The sequence below is a fragment of the Cydia fagiglandana genome, chromosome 6 (assembly GCF_963556715.1).
Source record: "Cydia fagiglandana chromosome 6, ilCydFagi1.1, whole genome shotgun sequence".
Lineage (NCBI taxonomy): Eukaryota > Metazoa > Arthropoda > Insecta > Lepidoptera > Tortricidae > Cydia > Cydia fagiglandana.
Window position 1 is genome coordinate 12,273,202 of NC_085937.1, and position 20,431 is coordinate 12,293,632.

General features: G+C 37.8%; 1 protein-coding gene and 1 long non-coding RNA gene across 4 annotated transcripts in view; one reads left to right on the forward strand and one right to left on the reverse strand.

Annotated features, from left to right (window-relative positions):
- LOC134665252 (uncharacterized) overlaps positions 1-20,431 on the forward strand; it is a 183,528-nt gene that overhangs the window by 51,981 nt on the left and 111,116 nt on the right. The gene's annotated exons all lie outside the window — the stretch shown is intronic.
- The window catches only part of LOC134665233 (inositol-trisphosphate 3-kinase homolog), a 111,422-nt gene continuing 91,738 nt past the window's right edge, over positions 748-20,431 (reverse strand). For 2 of the 3 annotated variants that reach the window (XM_063522111.1, XM_063522112.1), the window contains 2 exons: positions 2,127-2,270; positions 748-1,881 (listed from right to left, as the gene is read on the reverse strand). In XM_063522111.1, the coding sequence (XP_063378181.1) occupies positions 952-1,881; positions 2,127-2,270 (1,074 nt within the window). In that variant the 3' untranslated portion in view covers positions 748-951. Of the gene's footprint in view, positions 1,882-2,126; positions 2,271-2,383; positions 2,599-20,431 lie in introns of those variants that run through there. The other variant, XM_063522113.1, reaches the window with a different exon arrangement.

Sequence of the window (20,431 nt, forward strand, 5' to 3'; positions counted from 1 at the left end):
GGCTCCTCTACACAATGGGCCAACGCCGGCCTCTCCAAAGGGACGCATTTATGCGTTAGAGGGAGCAAGTGATATTGCTATCTCATTCTGCCGCATGGCTGCGTCCCTTGGAGTGGCCGGCGTTGGCCCATCGTGTAGAGGAGCCATAAAATTGAAGGCTTATTACCTTATTAGAGACAAACAAATAATAATCTTTATAGGAAACCTAATTTCCCCATCAACGTTGTAGATGGCGCTACGCGCTCGAACTGTCACATCGTTTCTGTGTGTATAGCTATTTGTTAGCTATGAAATATTAAACGGTAACAGCCGGCAGATTTTGTATTTATTAATAAGTATTTGATCAATCTTTGTTATTTACTTGTCTCTGATTATAGGCAAAAAGTTCTATTATATTTCCAGGCGTCGTAGACATACTTACGTACAATGTTGATCGTCTCTCGTTGCTTAAAATTACAATCGGATCTTATAGTTAGACCATGCGTTGGTTACTATACTTTAGCAAAATTAAGTACCTAGTTGATTTTAGTAGGTATACGCATGCATAATGGTCCGAGTGCTCGACAGTTGACACTGTCCCAGATCATTTCATCTTTATACTTGTCATTAGCAATAGAGGTGACCGCGGAGTGTGAACTGAATTAGCATGTCGAGCACTAGGACGTTTACCTTACCTACTAGATCTTCTCATTTAGTAAGTCGGTTTAAATTAGGTAGTAGGTGTTTAAGTAGGTATTAAAACAACTGTTTAAAAGTTAAGCTTTTTTTATATCGATACAAAACGGGACTAGATCAAGTATAAATCGCAATTCTCTCATATTCACAAATAGCATATAATTTTGTGTGCTTCTCCTTGCGGCACCTCGGGCGCTTGGAACGCTGCACGCGGGCTCATGTGAGCGAGCGACTGTCGTCGCGAGGCGAGTCCATCAGGGTCCTCCCGCCGGCCGTTCAACGAGACACGTCGGGCTCAGCCGCCGCGTCGTCTCGCGCCGGCAAGTCGGCCGTTTCTATAATGTCTATCAGTCTATCCAATCCGTAAAGAAAGCCTTCCTCGTGGTTGCCTTGCTCCCAAGGCGCGCGGTGGGTCACTTCCGCGCCGTCGGGTACGCTCCTAGTCTTAGCGAAGTCGATCAACCAGGCTCCGGCGCGTTCCTCGTCATAAATAATGAAAATGCTGCTACCGACGATCTCATGTTTCTTGAAGAAATCTGAGCGTTCAAACAGGTCTCGGATTTCACGGAGGCGGCTAGCTATGGCGCGGCGAGCGCGGTCATTCTTGCCGAGGAAACGTGCCACGGTCACCGCCACTTGGTCGGGCTCGCGCACGTTTTGCAGGTCCGTCAGGGGCGGCTCGCCCGGGAGCTTGACGGCTTCGATGCGGAAGCCCTGTTCGGCGGAGGACGAGCGCTGCTCGCGGAACTGCATGTAGCGCAGCTTGGTGACAGCGCGCGCCGCGTGTTCCGCCTCGGTGGGCGCGTCGGGGTCCAGGCGGACCATTTTCTCATAGAGGTCGGCGCGAGCTCGTGCGTTGCTGACTTCATCCTCGAGGAAGGTGCGTGTTCCCATTTTGACGTCCATGACGTGGGGGTCGCGGAAGCCGTGAAGGAGATCCTGGAGCTCGATGAAGCTCTCGCCGCCGTACTCGAGTTCGCGGTAGTAGCGAGGGATGGCGGAGCGCATGTGCGGGCAGGCGGCGAGCGCCTCGTAGGCGTCGCGCTCTGGGTTGTGGTGCGGGTGGTCGCCGGGCGAGCGGCGCTTCCACACGGTGCCGGGGCCCGCGGGCGCCAGCGACCCGGGGTGACCCGCCAGCTGGAACCATTCCGAAGAACGGGACTTCAGCAACGCGTCTGATGCCGGGGCTGATAGCTCTAGCGCATTCTGTAAACAAGGAAATTAACCATTAGTTTAAAGTGAAAAGTACAAAAGTATTCCGCTAAAAATATATCTAATATTATATTTCCTTTTTATAACTGTGTAATAAAAATGTGGGAACATAATTTTCATTATCAATTTCTAAGTAATTAAAGGTTAGCTAATAATTGTGTCCAAGTAATTTCTAATTTGGTAAGGTATGTATACAATAATAGAATATGGATTGTTAATTAGAGTATATAGATACTTACAATAGCCAGAAACTTGAGGAGCTCCGATGGCTGGGCGGGGGCGGCAGGAGGCGCGGCGTCAGGCGAGGAGCGGCGCCAGCGCTTGAACAGCGCGCCGTCTTCCTTGCCACGCCAGCGGTCTTCATCCTTGCCAGGCACAGCGACCTGTGGACAACCAAACACACTCGGTCAAACAACCATCTAATATCACGTTTCACTGCATCTAAACACTATTCGAGACATCACTTGATAAAATCCACACACAAATAGAAACGTACCGCAATAATTTTATTAGCGGCATAGAGAAGTCCACCAGGGCCGAGTCGGCTGAGCACCGACTGGCGGGAAACACTGTTCATCTTGCTAGAGACGGTCATGGCGCGAGTGCGTGCGACGGAGGCGCGAGCGCGAGTGAGCGATAACCGAGGAGTATCAATGCGCGGGCAGCGAGCGGCGTGAGCTGAGCGATCGACTGCTAGCCTGCGACTGATGCCGGTGGGAGGGTCTGCCCCGTATATATAGAGACCTCGGCTTTCTCGTGACGTCACGGCTCTACAGCCCGCGCTTCGTCTCTCGATTTTCCTGGCGCCTCGTATTTTTCACGAATGCCTAGTATACGATACGACAGATGCATTAATTGGCCCGCCACCGCCACAAACACTCGGGTAGCACCAAAGAGTTCATAAAAATACATACGCAATATACGCATTAGGCGGTTTCTTTGTATTAGGTATGTAAATGTGTATTTGTATGTGAGAGTTGTGAGCAAACAATGGTTTTTGACAATTTATCCTTCGTAATCTAATCTTGCAGAGTAAATAGGCATAGATAGGTATATAAGTGGCTAATTTTAAGAACGCTATCTTGTTTATAAAAAAATGCTAGCATAGGTATTAGTGGTAGTAGTATTAGTAATCACTTTATTGTACCTACACACTTTATTGTAAGTACTTTACATAAAATTTACAGAAATAGAGGTAAGTACCTATACAAAGGCGAAAGAGCAGGTATTCAGCATATCTTTGAAATTAAAAATAAAGTACCACCGCTTTACAATTTTTTATTACCTAACTATATGGTACCTACCAGCAAATACCTAACATAAATAAGATGGCTAAGATCCGAATGATGTAGAGATTTAATTTATTCCTGCTATAATCCGCCCGTTTGTTTTAGCAGACAGGATAAAGCGGAATTAGGAAGGCAAAATAATTTTAACAGGTTAATTACCTACTATACTACCTACTAAAATAAGTAATAAATTCTTATATATAGGTACCTAAAGGTGTAATAAAATAAAGATGGAATTGTTGTAAACTATCCTAACTATCCTATTTATTACGTACCATTAGGTACTTACCTAGCTACTAGCTACCCATTGACGTTATAAATTATAACGTTGAATTAATTAAATATAAATTATAACTCAATATTACCTTGAACTTGGTTAAAATATGCATATTTTTTTACTGATTCATTAGCAGCATCCACTTGTTTGATCGAGTTTGTGTTATTATCAATTTATCAACTTTCCTTATATTTTGTTTCCTAAGCGAATTCAAATTCCCGACCGCATCGGATGTCGGGTTTTTTTCAGTTGATTCCTGCAGCCGGTGAATAATTTTCTCCGTTTGAATTATTTGGGAGATACCTACTGTTATACTGCATGATGGATGGATTTTATTTCATTGGGCTACTATTATACAAGTGAAAAGCCAGTGTCTACCTACTCTTAATATATGAGAAGTTGGCACATAATTATGTAGTGAAAAGTAATATGAGCCGAGGTCGATATGCTAACCTACCTATGTTAAACATTCGATTCGATTTTACATTGAGCAAATGTAAAAATTAGTGACATAAGTCAGTGAGCAGACGAGACGCATGATAGGAAGCAGTCATCGTCGCCAAGAGAGCCACTTTTGAGAACCACATAAGTACCTACCTTGTACTTACAAGATAACATTAAGCTGCTAAATATATAGAAAATTACTTGATGGATCGGATTAGGTACGTTAACTTGTAAATGTAAATATTTAAGCGACACAGTATAATTGATTTTGACCTGCAGTTAAAAAATAATTAATCTTAAAGTTTAATACGCATACCTAAATTCACTATTATCATGAGTATCATGACACATTAGGGCGTATAATACTCGTATCGCGAACTACCTACAACTTGGGGCAGGTTCACCCGTACTATTGTGGGAACCTGTCCAAAACCACTAAACAGACACCGCAATCCACTATATACCAACACGGCTCTTACTGAATCAAAGAGCAAACGGCCGCCCGTATCTCTAGCGAGGACCCTTTGACTCAAATCAATTACTCAATTACAAAAAAAAAAACTCGTATCGCGAATAATACAATCGGAAAACAGCGGCCACCCGCATGTGTAGGTTCTCAACTTCTCAGCACGGTAAGTAATAAAATATAGCTCGTAAACGTAGGTCCTATATAAGTGATGAGTGACTTATAGAAGTGATGAGTGGCTAATGACAATAGCGTGTGGCCGTGTGCGGCGGCCACCGGAGCGGGCCGTGACGTATAGGGAGGCGCAATACAATCTCCACGCCGTGACGCTGTGGAGGCTGAAACATGCACGACCTGACTGCACTGCACAATATAATATGACGATGACGTACGCATTTATTTACGCAATATACTCGTACCTATACGATAAAATCTGAGGCAATATCAAGAAAATTATTTGTTGTGGCATCAAGGTTTCTAACTTTATTTTTTATCCATAATTTATTTTTCACACTACGTTGCGCGTCATTTAAGTACCCTGACCCTGTTTTGTGAACATATTATTCAATATTAATATTATACCTAAACTGTCTAGTTCCATGTAGGTATAGTGTACCTATTTGCTGTAGCATTGAAATAGCTATCTGCTGAAATGTGATTTCCTACCTACCTACGTCTCCGATTTCAAATTGCATGGACTTCATTTATGTGCTACTTACCTAGACTGGCTAGACTAAAACACTAACTTCTGTGTAATGACAACCACATAGTTAATAATAAAAAGACGAGAGCTTTCTGACATCATGACTGTAAATCTGAGTTTGAAATGAAAGTAGGTACTTACCTAGTAATTTCTTAGTGCGTACGAATTAGGATACCAGTAGGGGCAGTAGGTACCTCTACTCTGTGACCAAAACTAATACCCGCTAAACATTTTCCTGTCTGAATTTGGCAACTTTAATGTTCTAACGATTTTATTACAGGCAATAAATTGTATATGAGAACGGCTCCAAAATCTACCTTCCATATAAGTACATACCTAAAACTGTTGAGGAAAATCTTTATGGTTTAGCAATAAGTTTACTGTATGAAAATGGTTTTAACTGAAACTTTTTGCTGTCGGTATTATATTAAGTATTAATGAAATCTGCATATCCTTTAGAAATTATCTAAAATGAATCGATATGTGAAAACTTTATTTCATTGAATAGAGTCGGTATATCGTTACAAGAGACATTGATATACGTAAGGCTAGCTTAATATACGATAAAAAACTGTTTCCCTTACTTGTATATACACGCACTCCCACAGGATTGAATCGATAGGTCAATAGGTCCACATTGACTCTATAACTTATAATAAGAGATACAATCCTCGCATTCAAGACGTGAAATACATTGGTCCTGTCGTTATCTCCTTTGTGAGACGCCGTTAATGGCTCCCAAGGGTCCAAAACTGGAAATTCCTAATTTTATTTCACCGTTAATCCAAAAAACATAAAAAGAGGAATGCAGGAGACTAATAAAACATAGAGTGGCTATATCCAGTGATTGGTCATAAAAAGTAAACCGAGTGGAGTAACAACAAATGGAAATATGCATTCACGGAGAGCGAATGTGTGGCCAGATAAGAGCTGATAAGTACTTAAGCACATTTCCTAAGCGTATAATCCTTTGTGTGATTAAACAGACTAGAAATGGTCAAAATAGAAATCTGTTTTCACAGGGATCTACAACGGAAAATTTCTGGCACATATACTTACGGCTCAATTCGAACAAAGCTTATAAGATGTCACAGCGAAACGATACTTGTTTGTCGGTGTCAAAAGTGACATTTCTCCAACCAAAAAGGTCAGTTTTCACACTGACAGATCGGTATCGTATCGCTGTGATATCTTATAAGCATTTTTCGAATTGGGCCGTTACCGAGTATTGTCATTTTGATGGATTCCAAATATAGCTGCAGAGAATATATAAGTGATTCACGCATATACTTATATCACGTATTCTGAACACCCCCTCTATGTCTAACTGCATTAGGTCAAGGTCAGTCAATAGATTTAAGATGCAGCGCTATTTGTAGAATGGCTTACCTACTTCAACAGTTTTGTAACCAGACAGGTACTTAGAGTGTAGAGTTTTTTTTATTATAAAAAGTAACAACCCATTTGTCAAAATTATAAATGAACAAGACCCCTAGTTCTTGTGATGTTCTTGCTGAATACAATAATACCTTCATATGGGTACAGTTTGATGTTTATTTTTATTTATTAGTCAAAAGGTAAATTTTGTGTTTTAGGCCTTTTAGGGATAATACAAATGCTGAGCTGCCGCTTGTTTTGCAAGTTACAAACTTTCATAAAATAAGCCTAACTGCATACCTGCACTGCACTGAACATAATAGCACGCCTACTGAAGTCAAAAATAATCTGTAAAATCTATAAAAAATAAGTTTTAAAACGAACACTGAACTGAACTGGTTATCTAATAACAAGTATGTATTATTAGGTACTAGTTACTTTTCATCCCACAGCCTCCACAGGTATTGATCAAAATTATGGAAAAGAGATTACAATATGGTATTTTGAACGGATAGCGAACTTTGTGTTTGCAGGCATCTCACAGCGATCGACCCACGGTAGATCGTAACCTAGGTACACAACACACTGTGTTGCACCTTAAGAAAGTGCAGTGTCTTGCGGTATCTAGTGCATTATGCACAGACGGCGCGTGGCTTTAATACGCGTCTCGAGGCCGAGTGCATACACTACGCAGATCACCTTACTCTCACGACCTAATTTACTTTTAGCTACTTTTAGCTTTTATTTTAGCTAATTGGGTTAATTGGACTGCATACAATGTGGGGCATAAATAGGTACAGTCATCAGCAATGGTATCTTACACAACTAGGGCCGCAAAAATATGTGACACGTTCTTATTTGGAGCGCAATAAGAGCGCGTCATATATTTTTGCGGCCCTAGTTATGTAAGATACTATTGCTGATGACTGTACAATATGTAGAGTCGTAATATTTACAGTAAGTATTAGGCGCTACGTCCAGTTTCTCGGTTTTAGAGTCAATATGTGAACGTTTTGTTCTCCTAGTTTCTTTGGACATATTTAAAACGAAGTGTGTCGAACATGTGATATTTTTTTTTTTTTTTTTTTAATTTATTTATTCATAATACACTAAAATACATTGTACAAATAACATAAAAACTCGCCAAACTGTGAAGTTTGATGGCGAGATACGCTCTTTTTTATGCAAGTAACTTAACCTATTTGGGTCATACCCGTTTTATAGTATCTAGTACTTGAGACTCAAGTCATAAATAATAATAATAATAATGAAAAACGGGTTATATTATATGTACCAGAGTCGTTAACTTTTATCGTATTGTCCACAGAAGTGACCTTTTCTAAAAACGTGTTTGACCCATTTACTTAATTCTAACAATTTTACAGTTGTTTCTGTGATTTACATTATAATCTCTAAATTAAGCAACAAACAAATGAGCATTTATTTTACCTATAGCTATTTGACGGGGACTCATTAGTCTCATTACCAAGCAGAAAACCCTTTAACTTAGACTTTAATACAGTTTTGCTTACTTTGGGAGTTTGCCGTAGTATACTAATGTTGTTGAATATTTTTGGTACTATATGTTTCGACATTCTTTTGCCATAATAGTTTGTAGTTTTTAATTGTATTAGTTTTTGTTCTCTTACACTTCTTGTATTATACTTATTGCTAATTTTTATTTTGTGATCGTCACTGTAGTAATGCTCTAAACCTATTAAATATTCAACTTTTTTGTGTACCGGTAAGATCTTACATAATGGGAATAACTTATCATACTCTTTGTTGCATTCTTCCATACCTTTTTTGCTAACGAGGAACTTAATTAATCTAATTTGTAGTTTTTTAATATCGTTAATGTAAGTCATAAATGTTCGGCCATAAACAATAAGACCATAACTAATTAGGGAGTCGGCAAGTGCGTAATATACTACTCGTAATGTGCTTTTATTTAATGTACTCTTTAGTTGATAAAACTTTGCCAGTACCGACCTTAATCTATTACATATATCGTTGACATGTGGCTTCCAATTAAAGTTCTTATCAATTGTTAAACCTAGGTATTTAAACGTTTCTACATATACTAGCTTATCACAGTTACAGTTACGCTTATTGGCATGTAAACAGTCATATGTGTGTCCTAATATATCCAAACTCTGTGGGTTAATCGTTTTTGCTTTATAATTGTATGGCGAGTGTATATGCATGCATTTAGTTTTGGAGAAATTCAGGATGATTCCGTTATCATGTGCCCACTTCGTAATACTTTCAAAGTCGTCTTGAACACACTTCTGTATCCCTAATACGTCCTTTGAGGCATAAAGTAGACACATGTCATCTGCATACATATACACTCGACAGTTATTTACCACATTGGATACACTATTGACGTGCATTGCATATCCCACGGGACCATACACCGAGCCGGTCGGCACCCCGAGCTCCACGTCCGCTGCTTCCCCGGTTACTCCCGCGACGCTCGTGCGTATCCTTCTATTGGTCAGAAACTGTTTGAACCACTTATTTGTGGGACCACGAATTCCGCATTCGTCCATCGCTTGTAATAAAATATCGTGGTCCAAGGTGTCAAAAGCTTTTTTATAATCAATATAAAGGGCTATTAATTGTTTACCAGAATCTAGACATTCATTTACATAGTCAGCGAAGCCCAGTAAGGCCGAAACAGTACTGCGCCCTTTCCTAAATCCATGTTGCGTTTCTGAAAGTATTTTGTGGCGCTCCAGAAACGAACTTATTTGTTTAACAACAATTTTTTCCACAATCTTATCAATAACAGACAATATAGCTATAGGCCTATAGTTAGCATATTCTAAGTGGCTCCCTGACTTAAATATGGGCCTTATAATTGCTTCTTTTAATTGGTCGGGATAAATACCACTAGTTAGGCAAGAATTCACCAGGTTGGATATAATAGGACTAATTTGATTTCGAAGATATGTTGATTCCGGTCCTATTATAATTCTTACTAGTTTCTGCCCGCGACTTCGTCTGCGTAGGATGTTGATGGTGATTGATAAAAACTATCCCGTGTCCTTCCTCGGGCCTCAAACTATCTCCATATCAAATTTCATCTAGAATTACATATCTTGCTGGTAAACTTATAAAATCTATAAAAATATGTATGGGCGCGATTTAGGATATGTAACTCAAGACACGGAACAGCGCCGTCGTATTAGGTATGTGCCATTCGCACACAATTTCAGATGAAAACTGATTAAAAACTCACCCCCCGACAATAATATCAGTTAAAATAAAGATACATTAGGTACGTTTCATTTGATGATCATGATGATGATTAATAAATATTTCACATAATTTGGTGTAGGTACTCTTACATATTATGCGACTCTATGTTTCGTTACTGATACATGAAAGTATTCCTGTTGTAGTCATGTCAAATCAATGTTGGTAGCGCCGTCCTGTTTTAAATTTCAAATTGAGGCTTATGTATGGGGACATAATGTCGAATTAAACAATTTGATAATTCGTCTGTAACTTAATGACAAAAGTACCTTATATTTGGTACCTACATTTCTGGCAAATTGAGTCCCAGGAATAGGAAAACTAACGGACGCAGAACGGACGTTATTGATAAGTTAAACCTAGCTATCAAGTCGGCACGTGATCCTGATGAGATTTATTCACGTGACCACAAACATCTCGTGAAATTTCTCATTTCCAATGGAATATTAAAAAAACATTTCTTTTAAAATCTACAATTCTTTATGTAATATGTATCTCGATATCGCCATGATCATAAATTATGCCCAAATATAAAAATGGTAATAGCATATTGAAGCTGTAATTTTGGTTAAAAAGCACAGGTCAAAGATATCTACTGAATAAAATCTGATTTAATGTAAAATTCAGGTTTATTCCAACAACGTGATTCAATAAGTATCTATCAAATTCACCAAAGTTAGGTATTAGGTAACATTGTTATGTTATCTCGCCAAATAGAATACATTATTGGTGAGATGGAGATGGCGAGTTAGGTCATACTGAATGTATTAGCATAGGTACATATTTAGAGGCATTTGATACTCGTAAAGTTCTTAAGGCATAAGAATAGCGTTATAGCGTCATAAACATTGCACTCTCGCTTCTCACGCGAGAAAGGTAACGTAAGAACAAAAGAAGATATTGCATTGTTGTGGTAGAATTCTGTACTTTTCCGATGTTTGCGATGCTCCGTAGCCCTGCGCTCCGACATGCGACGTGCTTATGTCCAGATCAAACACCATTAATAGCAGCTAATAGATTATGCTGAGTTTACTCTCGCTGGCTCGTGTTCATTGAATTGTCTGGATGTTTTAGCCAAACTTAATAATAATATGTATTGCAATCATGGTATTCATATCACAAATTGTTATGATTAAAGTTACAGTATCTCATGGACCCTGATTAGGACATAGCAATTTACATATTTTTAGCAAATTCTGTATTTTAGAGGTACAATATAAATAAATAAAAAATCAACTAAATCTTAAATAATTCTACAATTTGTTATTTAACATTTGAAATATCATCGTTCATAAACTCATATATTGTATAATAACATTTCTCCCGTAAGAAAGATTTTAAAGAGTTTATTGGGTTTTCCTATTGTTTTCGTAATAGGTTTGGTTTTTTTAAATATAATTCTTATGATATGACTCGTACGAAATTTACGAAAATCCAAAGATAATCTGCATATATATGACGTCCTGCGTTCTCTTATAATATAAAAATAACGTACATACTTAAGTCCAAAGTAAAAAACTTACTAAAAAAATACATAGGTACTTTGTTGTAATTGTTACATTTAAATAATACATTTTAACAAGAAACGGATTTCCTATTTAAGGTAAATTAGATAAAGATTTAATTGATCAAAGGAACGTCAGGTGTAGCAATAAAATCAAATAATATTTCGATTTATGGTTAATGTTAAAAAATATTTTTAACCCCCCCATCTCATGTCCAGATCATAAAATCGAGAAAAAATAATTTTTAAGAAAAAAAAACCGACTTCTATGGGGGCCGGTGAAAGATTATTGTAGATGGTACACTATGTAGAAAAGGAGGTAAAACCACCCACTTTTCTACTAGCATTTCGCTTCTGTAAGGGTCGTAGTTCTAGCCTAACCTAACCCTTGTTCGGTTCTGTGAGGATCGCAGTTCAAACCTAACCTAACCCACTAAACGGCGGGGGTTTAAGCGGGAGGGGCTAGTAAGATTGGTATCATCATACTTTATACCTACATTTTATGGTAGGTAATCATAGTGGTTTATTTAGTTAAGGGTATCATAGTGGTTTTCCGAGTCAAGGTCCGGGTCCGAAACCGAGTCCGAGTTCGGGTCCGAGTCCAGGTCCGAATCCGGGTCCGAGTCCGGGTCCGGGTCCGGGTCAGGGTCCGAACCGGATCCGGGTATGAGTCCGGTTCTCGTTCCGAGTCCGGGTCCCAGTCCAAGTCAAAATCGAAATTCGTAATCAGCAAACGTGTACTCTATGCGTCGTTGAAGAGTTCTGTTCTGGTCATCACCAGCAGTTTCACTTCATCAAATGCGACAGTTTTTAATGTAAATGCTTGATTTTATGATGATAATACAAAAATTTCTATACGCATGCCTTTAATATTTGAGGAGTTCTCTCAATTCCCTATGGATCCCATCATGAGAACTGGAGCTTGACAAAAATGTGCCTTAAAAACGAAACTTGCTTAACAAACATAACGAAGAGGAAAAATCGCCAAACGTGAACTATGCGTCGTTGAAGAGTTCTGTTCTGATCATCATCGGCAGTTCCACTTCATCAAATGCGACAGTTTTTAATGAAAATGCTTGATTTTCTGATGTAAATACAAAAATCTCTATACGCATGCCTTTAATATTTGAGGAGTTCCCTCGACTCCTTATGGATTCCATCATCAGAACTGGAGCTTGACAAAAATGTGCTTTAAAAACTTAACTTGCTTAACAAACATAACAAAGAGGCAAAATCGCCAAACCTGAACTATGCGTCGTTGAAGAGTTCTGTTCTGATCATCATCAGCAGTTCCACTTCATCAAATGCGACAGTTTATAATGAAAATGCTAGATTTTCTAATGTAAATACAAAAATCTCTATACGCATGCCTTTAAGATTTGAGGAGTTCTCTCGATTCCTCAAGGATCCCATCATCAGAACTTGAGCTTGACAAAAATGTGGCTTAGAAACTTAACTTGCTTAACAAACATAACGAAGAGGACAAATCGCCAACCATGAACTATGCGTCGTTGAAGAGTTCCGTTCTGATCATCATCAGCAGTTCCACTTCATCAAATGTCACTTTTTTGAATGTATATGCTTGATTTGTTGATCAAAACCCAAAAATCACTATATGTATGCCTTTAAGATTTGAGGAGTTCCCTCGATTCCTCATGGATCCCATTATCAGAACTGGGTTTTGATAAAAACGGGCCAATCTGTATGCATATACATTCAATCAAAAAAAGAATTTTTAAAATCGGTCCAGTAATGACGGAGATATGGAGTAACAAACATAAAAAATAAAAAAAATAAAAAAATAAAAAAAAAAATAAAAAAAAACATACAACCGAATTGATAACCTCCTCCTTTGGGATTTGGAAGTCGGTTAAAAAACAATAAATTCAACCATGCCTACATATAAAGAACACATTTTTATATAAATATCTATTGCAATACATAAGCACACATTACTTAAATACATTAATGGATGAACATTAATAACATTACCTATGTAAGGTACCTACTTAACATCAATTAATTTTCCTTTTATTTTTAAATGTCCTAACGGCATATATGTGTTGATATATTTATTCCTCATTAGGTCACAGGTATTAGTTGTCGTGTAAAAACCCAAACACATTGTTACAGGGACCTATGACCTTCCTGCGAATACGTGCGAACACCGAACAGCCGTTCAAACTTATTTACCGACTTATCGCAGAAATACCTGTCAAAATATGTATACAAAGGCGTTTAATGGCAGTTCATGACATGGTTGCAAATTCAAATTACCATGCGACTTCCTTTTAAATAAGATTTTGGTAAAAATTTAATTATTTGTACAAGGACACACTAACTAAAAGGGCAAGTAGATATTGTGCAAGTAAGTTAATTGGCATTAGGCCTGAGTTACACTTGTAAGTTTTACTTACGTAAGTAGGGACACGGCTATACTACAGAATGAGAGATGAATATCGTTATCTCATTCTAACAAATAGCTTTGTCCCTACTTACGTAAGTAAAACTTACAAGTGTAACTCAGGCCTTAAGTCATTGAAATTTACAGTAAACGTCATTCGTTTTTCATTTGGTGATATCGCGGTAATGCCACAAGTTGCCAAAAAATAATACTGTACAAACAGCAACACTCCTAACCTAACCGGACATCGGTGAACCTTATTACAAAAGGCATAAGGTCCACTGATGTACAGTTAACAGTGTGGGCGATGGTACTCGCAATAATTTCATGTCTCAACAATTAAACAAGCGCGTAACTAGTGGACTTATTTCATTCATTTACAACAGTCGGCATGAGTAACGTCATTAGGGTTTTTGCACGATACCGATGAATAATACTTTTGCTTAATGAGAGTGGTAATGTTATTCAATGTTCGTGTTGTGTTCTATCGAATTAGCCGCATGACGCAGGGGCGCTGTTTGCCGCGCGCAGGTGGTGGTGTTTGCGCAGCTGCGGACGCTGCCATCGCCGCAATGGTTCCCACTTCGTACCGAAAACTCTACCACATGACTCACGGTGCATCATCGGAAACCACTTGCACTCGCACACTAGCGTTTTTTGAGCGTAGGCGTCCAGTCAGCGCTTTGGAAAATGGCGTCGCTGCGCAGTTGCGCCAACGATACGTCGAACAGCAACCATAAAGTCTACGCCGACGCTCGGGACACGGTAGTGTGGGGTAGCTCTTACACGCTAGGTATACATGCTTGTTTTTTTATATGTATTTTCTTTGGGATTCCAATGCGTTGAACCTTTGTCACTGACGCGCGCAAGGAGGTTAAATAAATATTAACTAAAATATCCAAATGTCATACTCGTACAAGTGACGTCAATGAAAGAAACAATATATACAGTATACAGGTCTGCAAGAAAGTTAAAAAAAGGAAAGGTATGAAGGCAGTCGTTCGTATTGATGATAATTATGTTATGTATGAACTGTTTCGTAAAAGGGATCTGTAGCCGAGATGGTCACAATAGGTAGTTAGTGGGCAGGAAGCGTGCTCAGGCATGCAGCTATGTTGCCGCCAGGTTTGGGGTGGGGCGAGTCGTACAACACATTTGTCATTAATACTGACTTAATTCTATCGACTAGTTATTAAATGATCTTGTCGACGAAGGTAAGTAAGCTCTATGAAATAGTACATGTTTATAATTGGCATATTCGTACTAAGTAGAGATGGGCCGAATATTCGGTAACTATTCGGCATATTCGGCATATTTTTCAATGTTCGTATTCGGCCGAACAGTTCGGTTCGAACTGCCGAATACTTACCGAACAAACAAATTATTTTTTGTAAAGTAACCGGCGCAGGCTGGTGCACTTCGCGGTTAGGCGTGGACGGTTTCATTTCTTTTCTTGAACATTTTCGGCCGGTCTAGAGGGAAAGGTCAAAACCACGAAGAGTGCAGAACGCAGACCCATATGAACCTGTTTTCAGCGTTTTAGGTAGTTTTAGCCCAACCGAATATTCGGACGAATACGCGTATTCGGTATGATCTGAACCGAATATTCGGACGAATATGCGTATTCGGTATGCTCTGAACCGAATATTCGGCCGAATATTCGTATTCGGTAAAGTCCATATTCGGTCCATCTCTAATATAAGCATATTTTTTTGTAGCAATGCTTAAAAATAATATGAATTTCGCCTTGGTAATCTTGAATTATTGTCCAAACAGATTTGACGAAATTAAATTACGAGCATAAAACGCTTCATATAAATGCATACCGAATACAAATTACCACAATTTTATTAATAACATGCTTTTTTAGTTTAATGGAACACGATAATGTAGTCGAATAAAAATACACAGAGCTAACAACGCTCACGTGGAAAGTAATGTGCAAAATTTAAATAAGATGGTATTTGGTAGTGTTTTTCAAACAAAAAATATAATGTGAAATTCTAACTACATATGGACGACAATAAGGAACATTGACAGTTGCCATTTGTAAAATACACGTGATGTTTGGATTATATTTACACAATATGTGCGTTGATTGGGTAGGCTCAATCAATTCGGATCAGATGTTAATAATATCGGCAAGCGGAAACCTGCAGCGCGAATACAAAATGAAGCGTGGTCTACGTACCGGAACTGCTGTCAGTGCCTTGCAGCATGCTTTGAGGATAATGATCAGGGTCAAGGTGATCCAGCTAAGGTAAATTTGAACGTGCGACCTTACACGTGACAGGACCTTCGACGGCTGTCCGCCTAGAAGAAAAGTGAAGCCACTTTCACTGCGAATACATTTCTCGATGCTGTTTTCTATTAGGTCCGCGCGCCGCGCTGGCTAACGCCCGTTTAATCATTGTTTACAGAGCCAATTAGAGTCAGAATTTAGCAGAAGTTCTCAATGTTTTATCTGCAGATATTTATCTGACGATGAGCCTCGTTAAACATTTTGCGCGGTTAATTTAAATGATTGAAATTCTGACTACACTGCGGAAGAGGGAAGCGGTAGTAGGTACGTAGGCACATGTGCAGAATCTTCATCATCCAAATTTGTTGCTGCTTAATATTTTGCAAATATACCATTTTGCTGAGATTTTGAGCAGGTTTTTCCTGCAATTTTGCCTTTTTTTGCATCTTGAACTTAGGTTGCTGGTATTAATGGATTCATGTTTTGTAAAGTTTTACAGGAAAACCCAGTTTATCCCTGAAATGCATCACGGTTTACCTTATCCCTACAACGTAAGTTATACAGTGATTTCCATGCAAGAGTTTGATTATGCATCTCCGCGAGGAGCCACGCGGGTTATGAAATAGGGCGCATCTCTTATCTCGCCTCTCGCTCGCAAGGCTATCATGTGCGTCACATTTCAAATTATTCACAAATCGTTTCAACATTATCATGGTAAGTTTATTGACTTCTGGACACATTAAATATGTATCTCTTTTTTATCCCAAGAGATATCTTTTGACGCCGCATAGCATACAATTGATTTTACGAGTAGGTACGTTACCTATGACAAAAATCATAAACAAGGTAAACTTTGTAAAGTGTTTTCTAACCAGGCGCCTCATGCTTATTTCGTTACTAATAATTATATTTACATAGTTAGGTAAGTAGGTTAAGTAAGGTTAGGTATGATAAGTTAACAATTTCAACCTCTTTCTTTTCTCTAAAATCATTTCGTTACTTAAAAAACAAGTAAGGTTTTATTAAACATCAATTTAAAGAATTAATAACCAAACGTCTAAACGCGTTCAAAGTTTTTATAGTAAGTAGGTACATATGTAAGAATCATGTTACATTGCAGGTGGAATATACAACTAATATTTAGTTACACTGAAAACTTTACCTTTTCAGGTGTACATACACTAAACTGCAAAACGTAATTCAAGACCAAAAAAAGTAAGACAATGTTGCCATTGCAATAATTTGTTTGTAAAATAGTAAATTCCTTTTGATAAATAATCACGCTAAGATAAATTATTAATTCGTAATTTTACTCCTACTATTTTAAAAAAGTACTTTTATTTACTTATTTTTACATAATTTTTTTTTATGGACATTATATTTTATTCAGAGACCAAACTTTTATATCCGCAACGCAGGCTTCGTCAGGTAAACACAAATTTACAATCAGCTACAGGCATCGTCACAAAAAACTACAGCGATAAAATCCGCAACAGGCTTCGTCAACTCACTTATTCTAAAAATACACATTAATAAGAAAAAGAAAAAAAAAGAAAAAACCTACAAATAAAATACACCCTCCAACTCACCGCCAGCAGGCAGTGTACCCAACAAGCTGGCCGCATTTCCCCGTTGAATAGCGATGCTAATTCTCTGGGCAAAATACTGGCCACAAATACAATACATAAATACAAGACGCGCTCGTGAAAAGTGGCAACATTGTTTACTTTTTTTTGGTCTTGAATTACGTTTTGCAGTATAGGTAGGTATTTGGGCATTTCCATTTAAAGTTGTACCCTCGAGTTTTTCGCATGTCCCCTTATATTTTTTGCGTTTTACTCTTAAGACGAATTTTTTAACTAGGCAAATGATGTTTTTTATTGAAATATATTATATAGACACATCATTTATTAAGTTTAATGCACAATAAATCACTTTTTTCTTACTTAAAATCAGGTTTTTAGATATGATAAAATCACTCTGTAGTACTGTCCCCTTCACCGACTTCAATTTTTGATGGACTTTTACACATATTTTTTCTATGAAGGCAACACCAAGTAATGCATTCCGGGCATAGTATAAATGTTGGAAAATGTGTTATTGATGAAAAAGAGCTTTAAAAACATCAATAATAGGGTTTAATTTCAATAAAAACGTTGTCCCCGCGAAATCGTGAAACGGACATAGTCCAGGTTGGTTACGCAGTTTGCGCTACTTAGCGAAATACTTTTTACCAATATTTTAGGTTTTTTTTCATCCTGGAAACCCTGTGACCATAGATAAAGCTTGTTTAAACGTCAAATTTGATTTATAACAGTCAAAAGGCAACCTCCAAGGCGTGCTGGTGTGTGACCGGTAATTTTACTCAATGTTTTGTCCGTTTTGTTCACCTGTTTATGCAGCTTGAACCTTAAGTAACTAAAACACTGTTAATATTAAATAAAACCATATTTCATATAGTTATTTATCAAGCACATAAGTTGAACATTGCGGTTAGTTTTGTATTATTTTGAATAGATTTAATTCTGGATCAGACAAATCGTTACGTCCTTTTGGTTACAATTTGAAGCGTAACATATAGCCGGACTAGAAAAATGTAACCAAACGGACACGGTAAAGTCGCACGCACATTGAGTATGTATAGTTTTTACCGTGACTTTGTCTATACTTATTTAATTCATGTGCAATCAATAAGTCATATTTTATTAAGTAATATTGAGTTTCTTATGTTTAAAACTCTATGTACTGATTTGGGTACATATTTTGTAGTCCTTTTTTTATTCACTGAGTATTTGTGTAAATTTTTGATTATTGTGATCTCGTCTTTACTTTGTCCATTAAGTTACATGGGTGTCCATTTGGAAATGTCCCCTGGATTTCAAAAGTATGTATTATTGTTTATTCAAAGTTTATAAACTAAAATATTTAATTTTTTTGACAATAATAACTAGTTTTGGTAATTCTAACTATTGTTATTCGTCACATGGCAGTAATGCCAATAACTATTTAATAAACCTAAAAATATCGTACGATTTGGGGCCACCTCGTAACCAAACCACCTAAAATTCCCTTTTATGAAAAATGTTTGTTCTAAATTGGACAATGATGATTGTTTTTAGGTTGTTTATTAACATTATTATGCTTTAAACATAAAAACATTTGCTTCAAGTATGTCTTTTATTGACTATTTTAAAAACCATTTGTAACCAAACGGACCGCAAAAAACCTCCCTCATCCTATTAAATATTAATTTTAACTGGTTTATGCTAAAAATATGACGATTCTCTTTTGTGTTTCGTAAACTAGAATATATTTACTCATAGAATCACATAAAAAAGTACCAAATAATCCAAATTTTATTTTCAACTCGTCAAGTGAGTCATGGTACAACTTTAAATGGAAATGCCCATTTCTACTATGTGCAGTCAAAGAATTCAATTTTCGACCCATTTTGTATCTTATCACAGTGACAATCAATATGAAATTCGCTGGAGACCTCATACTATTGTCACTGTGACAACTTGACAAGGTACAAAATAGGTCGGAAATTAAATTCTTTCCCCCTTATTCATAAAACTTTACGAGCCTGATTTAGTTAAATTATGTTTTATCCCTTTCTTACAAACAATAAGTCAAAATGACAGATAAAGACAAACGATTATTAGCTAATTGAGGCTAGCGCGTTTATGAATAAGGGGGTTTGACTATACATACTTATACATACAAACTGTGTGTTTTTGTATAGCCGTAGCGCTTTTTATATCTAAACCATCAGTGATTCGAATCTCAGGACTTCAGCGATTCGAGTCCCGAGTTTTTGACTTTCGCTCAATAGAATAAAAATTACGAACATCTAAAATGCACTTTAACAATAAATATTGCATAAAAAAGATATAAATTATTTATAAAAATGAGCGAGCGTATGCTTGAGGGAACTCAGCGATTACTTTCATTATTAATTAAATATGTACCTGCATAAAAAAATCAAAATTCAAAAACATGATATCCGCGGTCCCGAGGACGCACATCCATCACACTCACGCTTACGTTCAGTGAGAGGGAGAGAAGAACATTAACCTAATGACTGGGCTAATGTTATGTACAGTCAGCCAATAAAGTGGTCTACCACTTTTGGACTCTACCATCTGATTGAGTCGAAAAGTGGTAGACCATTTTATTGGCTGACCGTTCCTAGCAGCTATACGAGTCGTGTTGCAGTGCATCTGTACCGGCCCTTAAGTATTTATTTAGAAACCTCTAATAAAAGAGTGAGGCCTCCAATTTTTCCATTCTGAACAGGCCCCGTAGACAACATGCCAATCGCTATCACTCCGTAGCGAACAAAACGCAACTGTCACTGTCACACTAATATGAAAAAGTGATAGAGAGACACAAAGCGATTTAACGGCGACCCGCAAGCGATCGTCACCTTGGCTAAGCCAAGCCTTATTGGTTTGTTTAGTCGTTGCAGTTAGGTGTAGTCACTTTCTGTGGGTGTAGTGGCTCCTCTACAAGATGCATTTATGCGTTAGAGGGAGCAAGTGATATTACTATCTCATTCTACCGCATGGCTG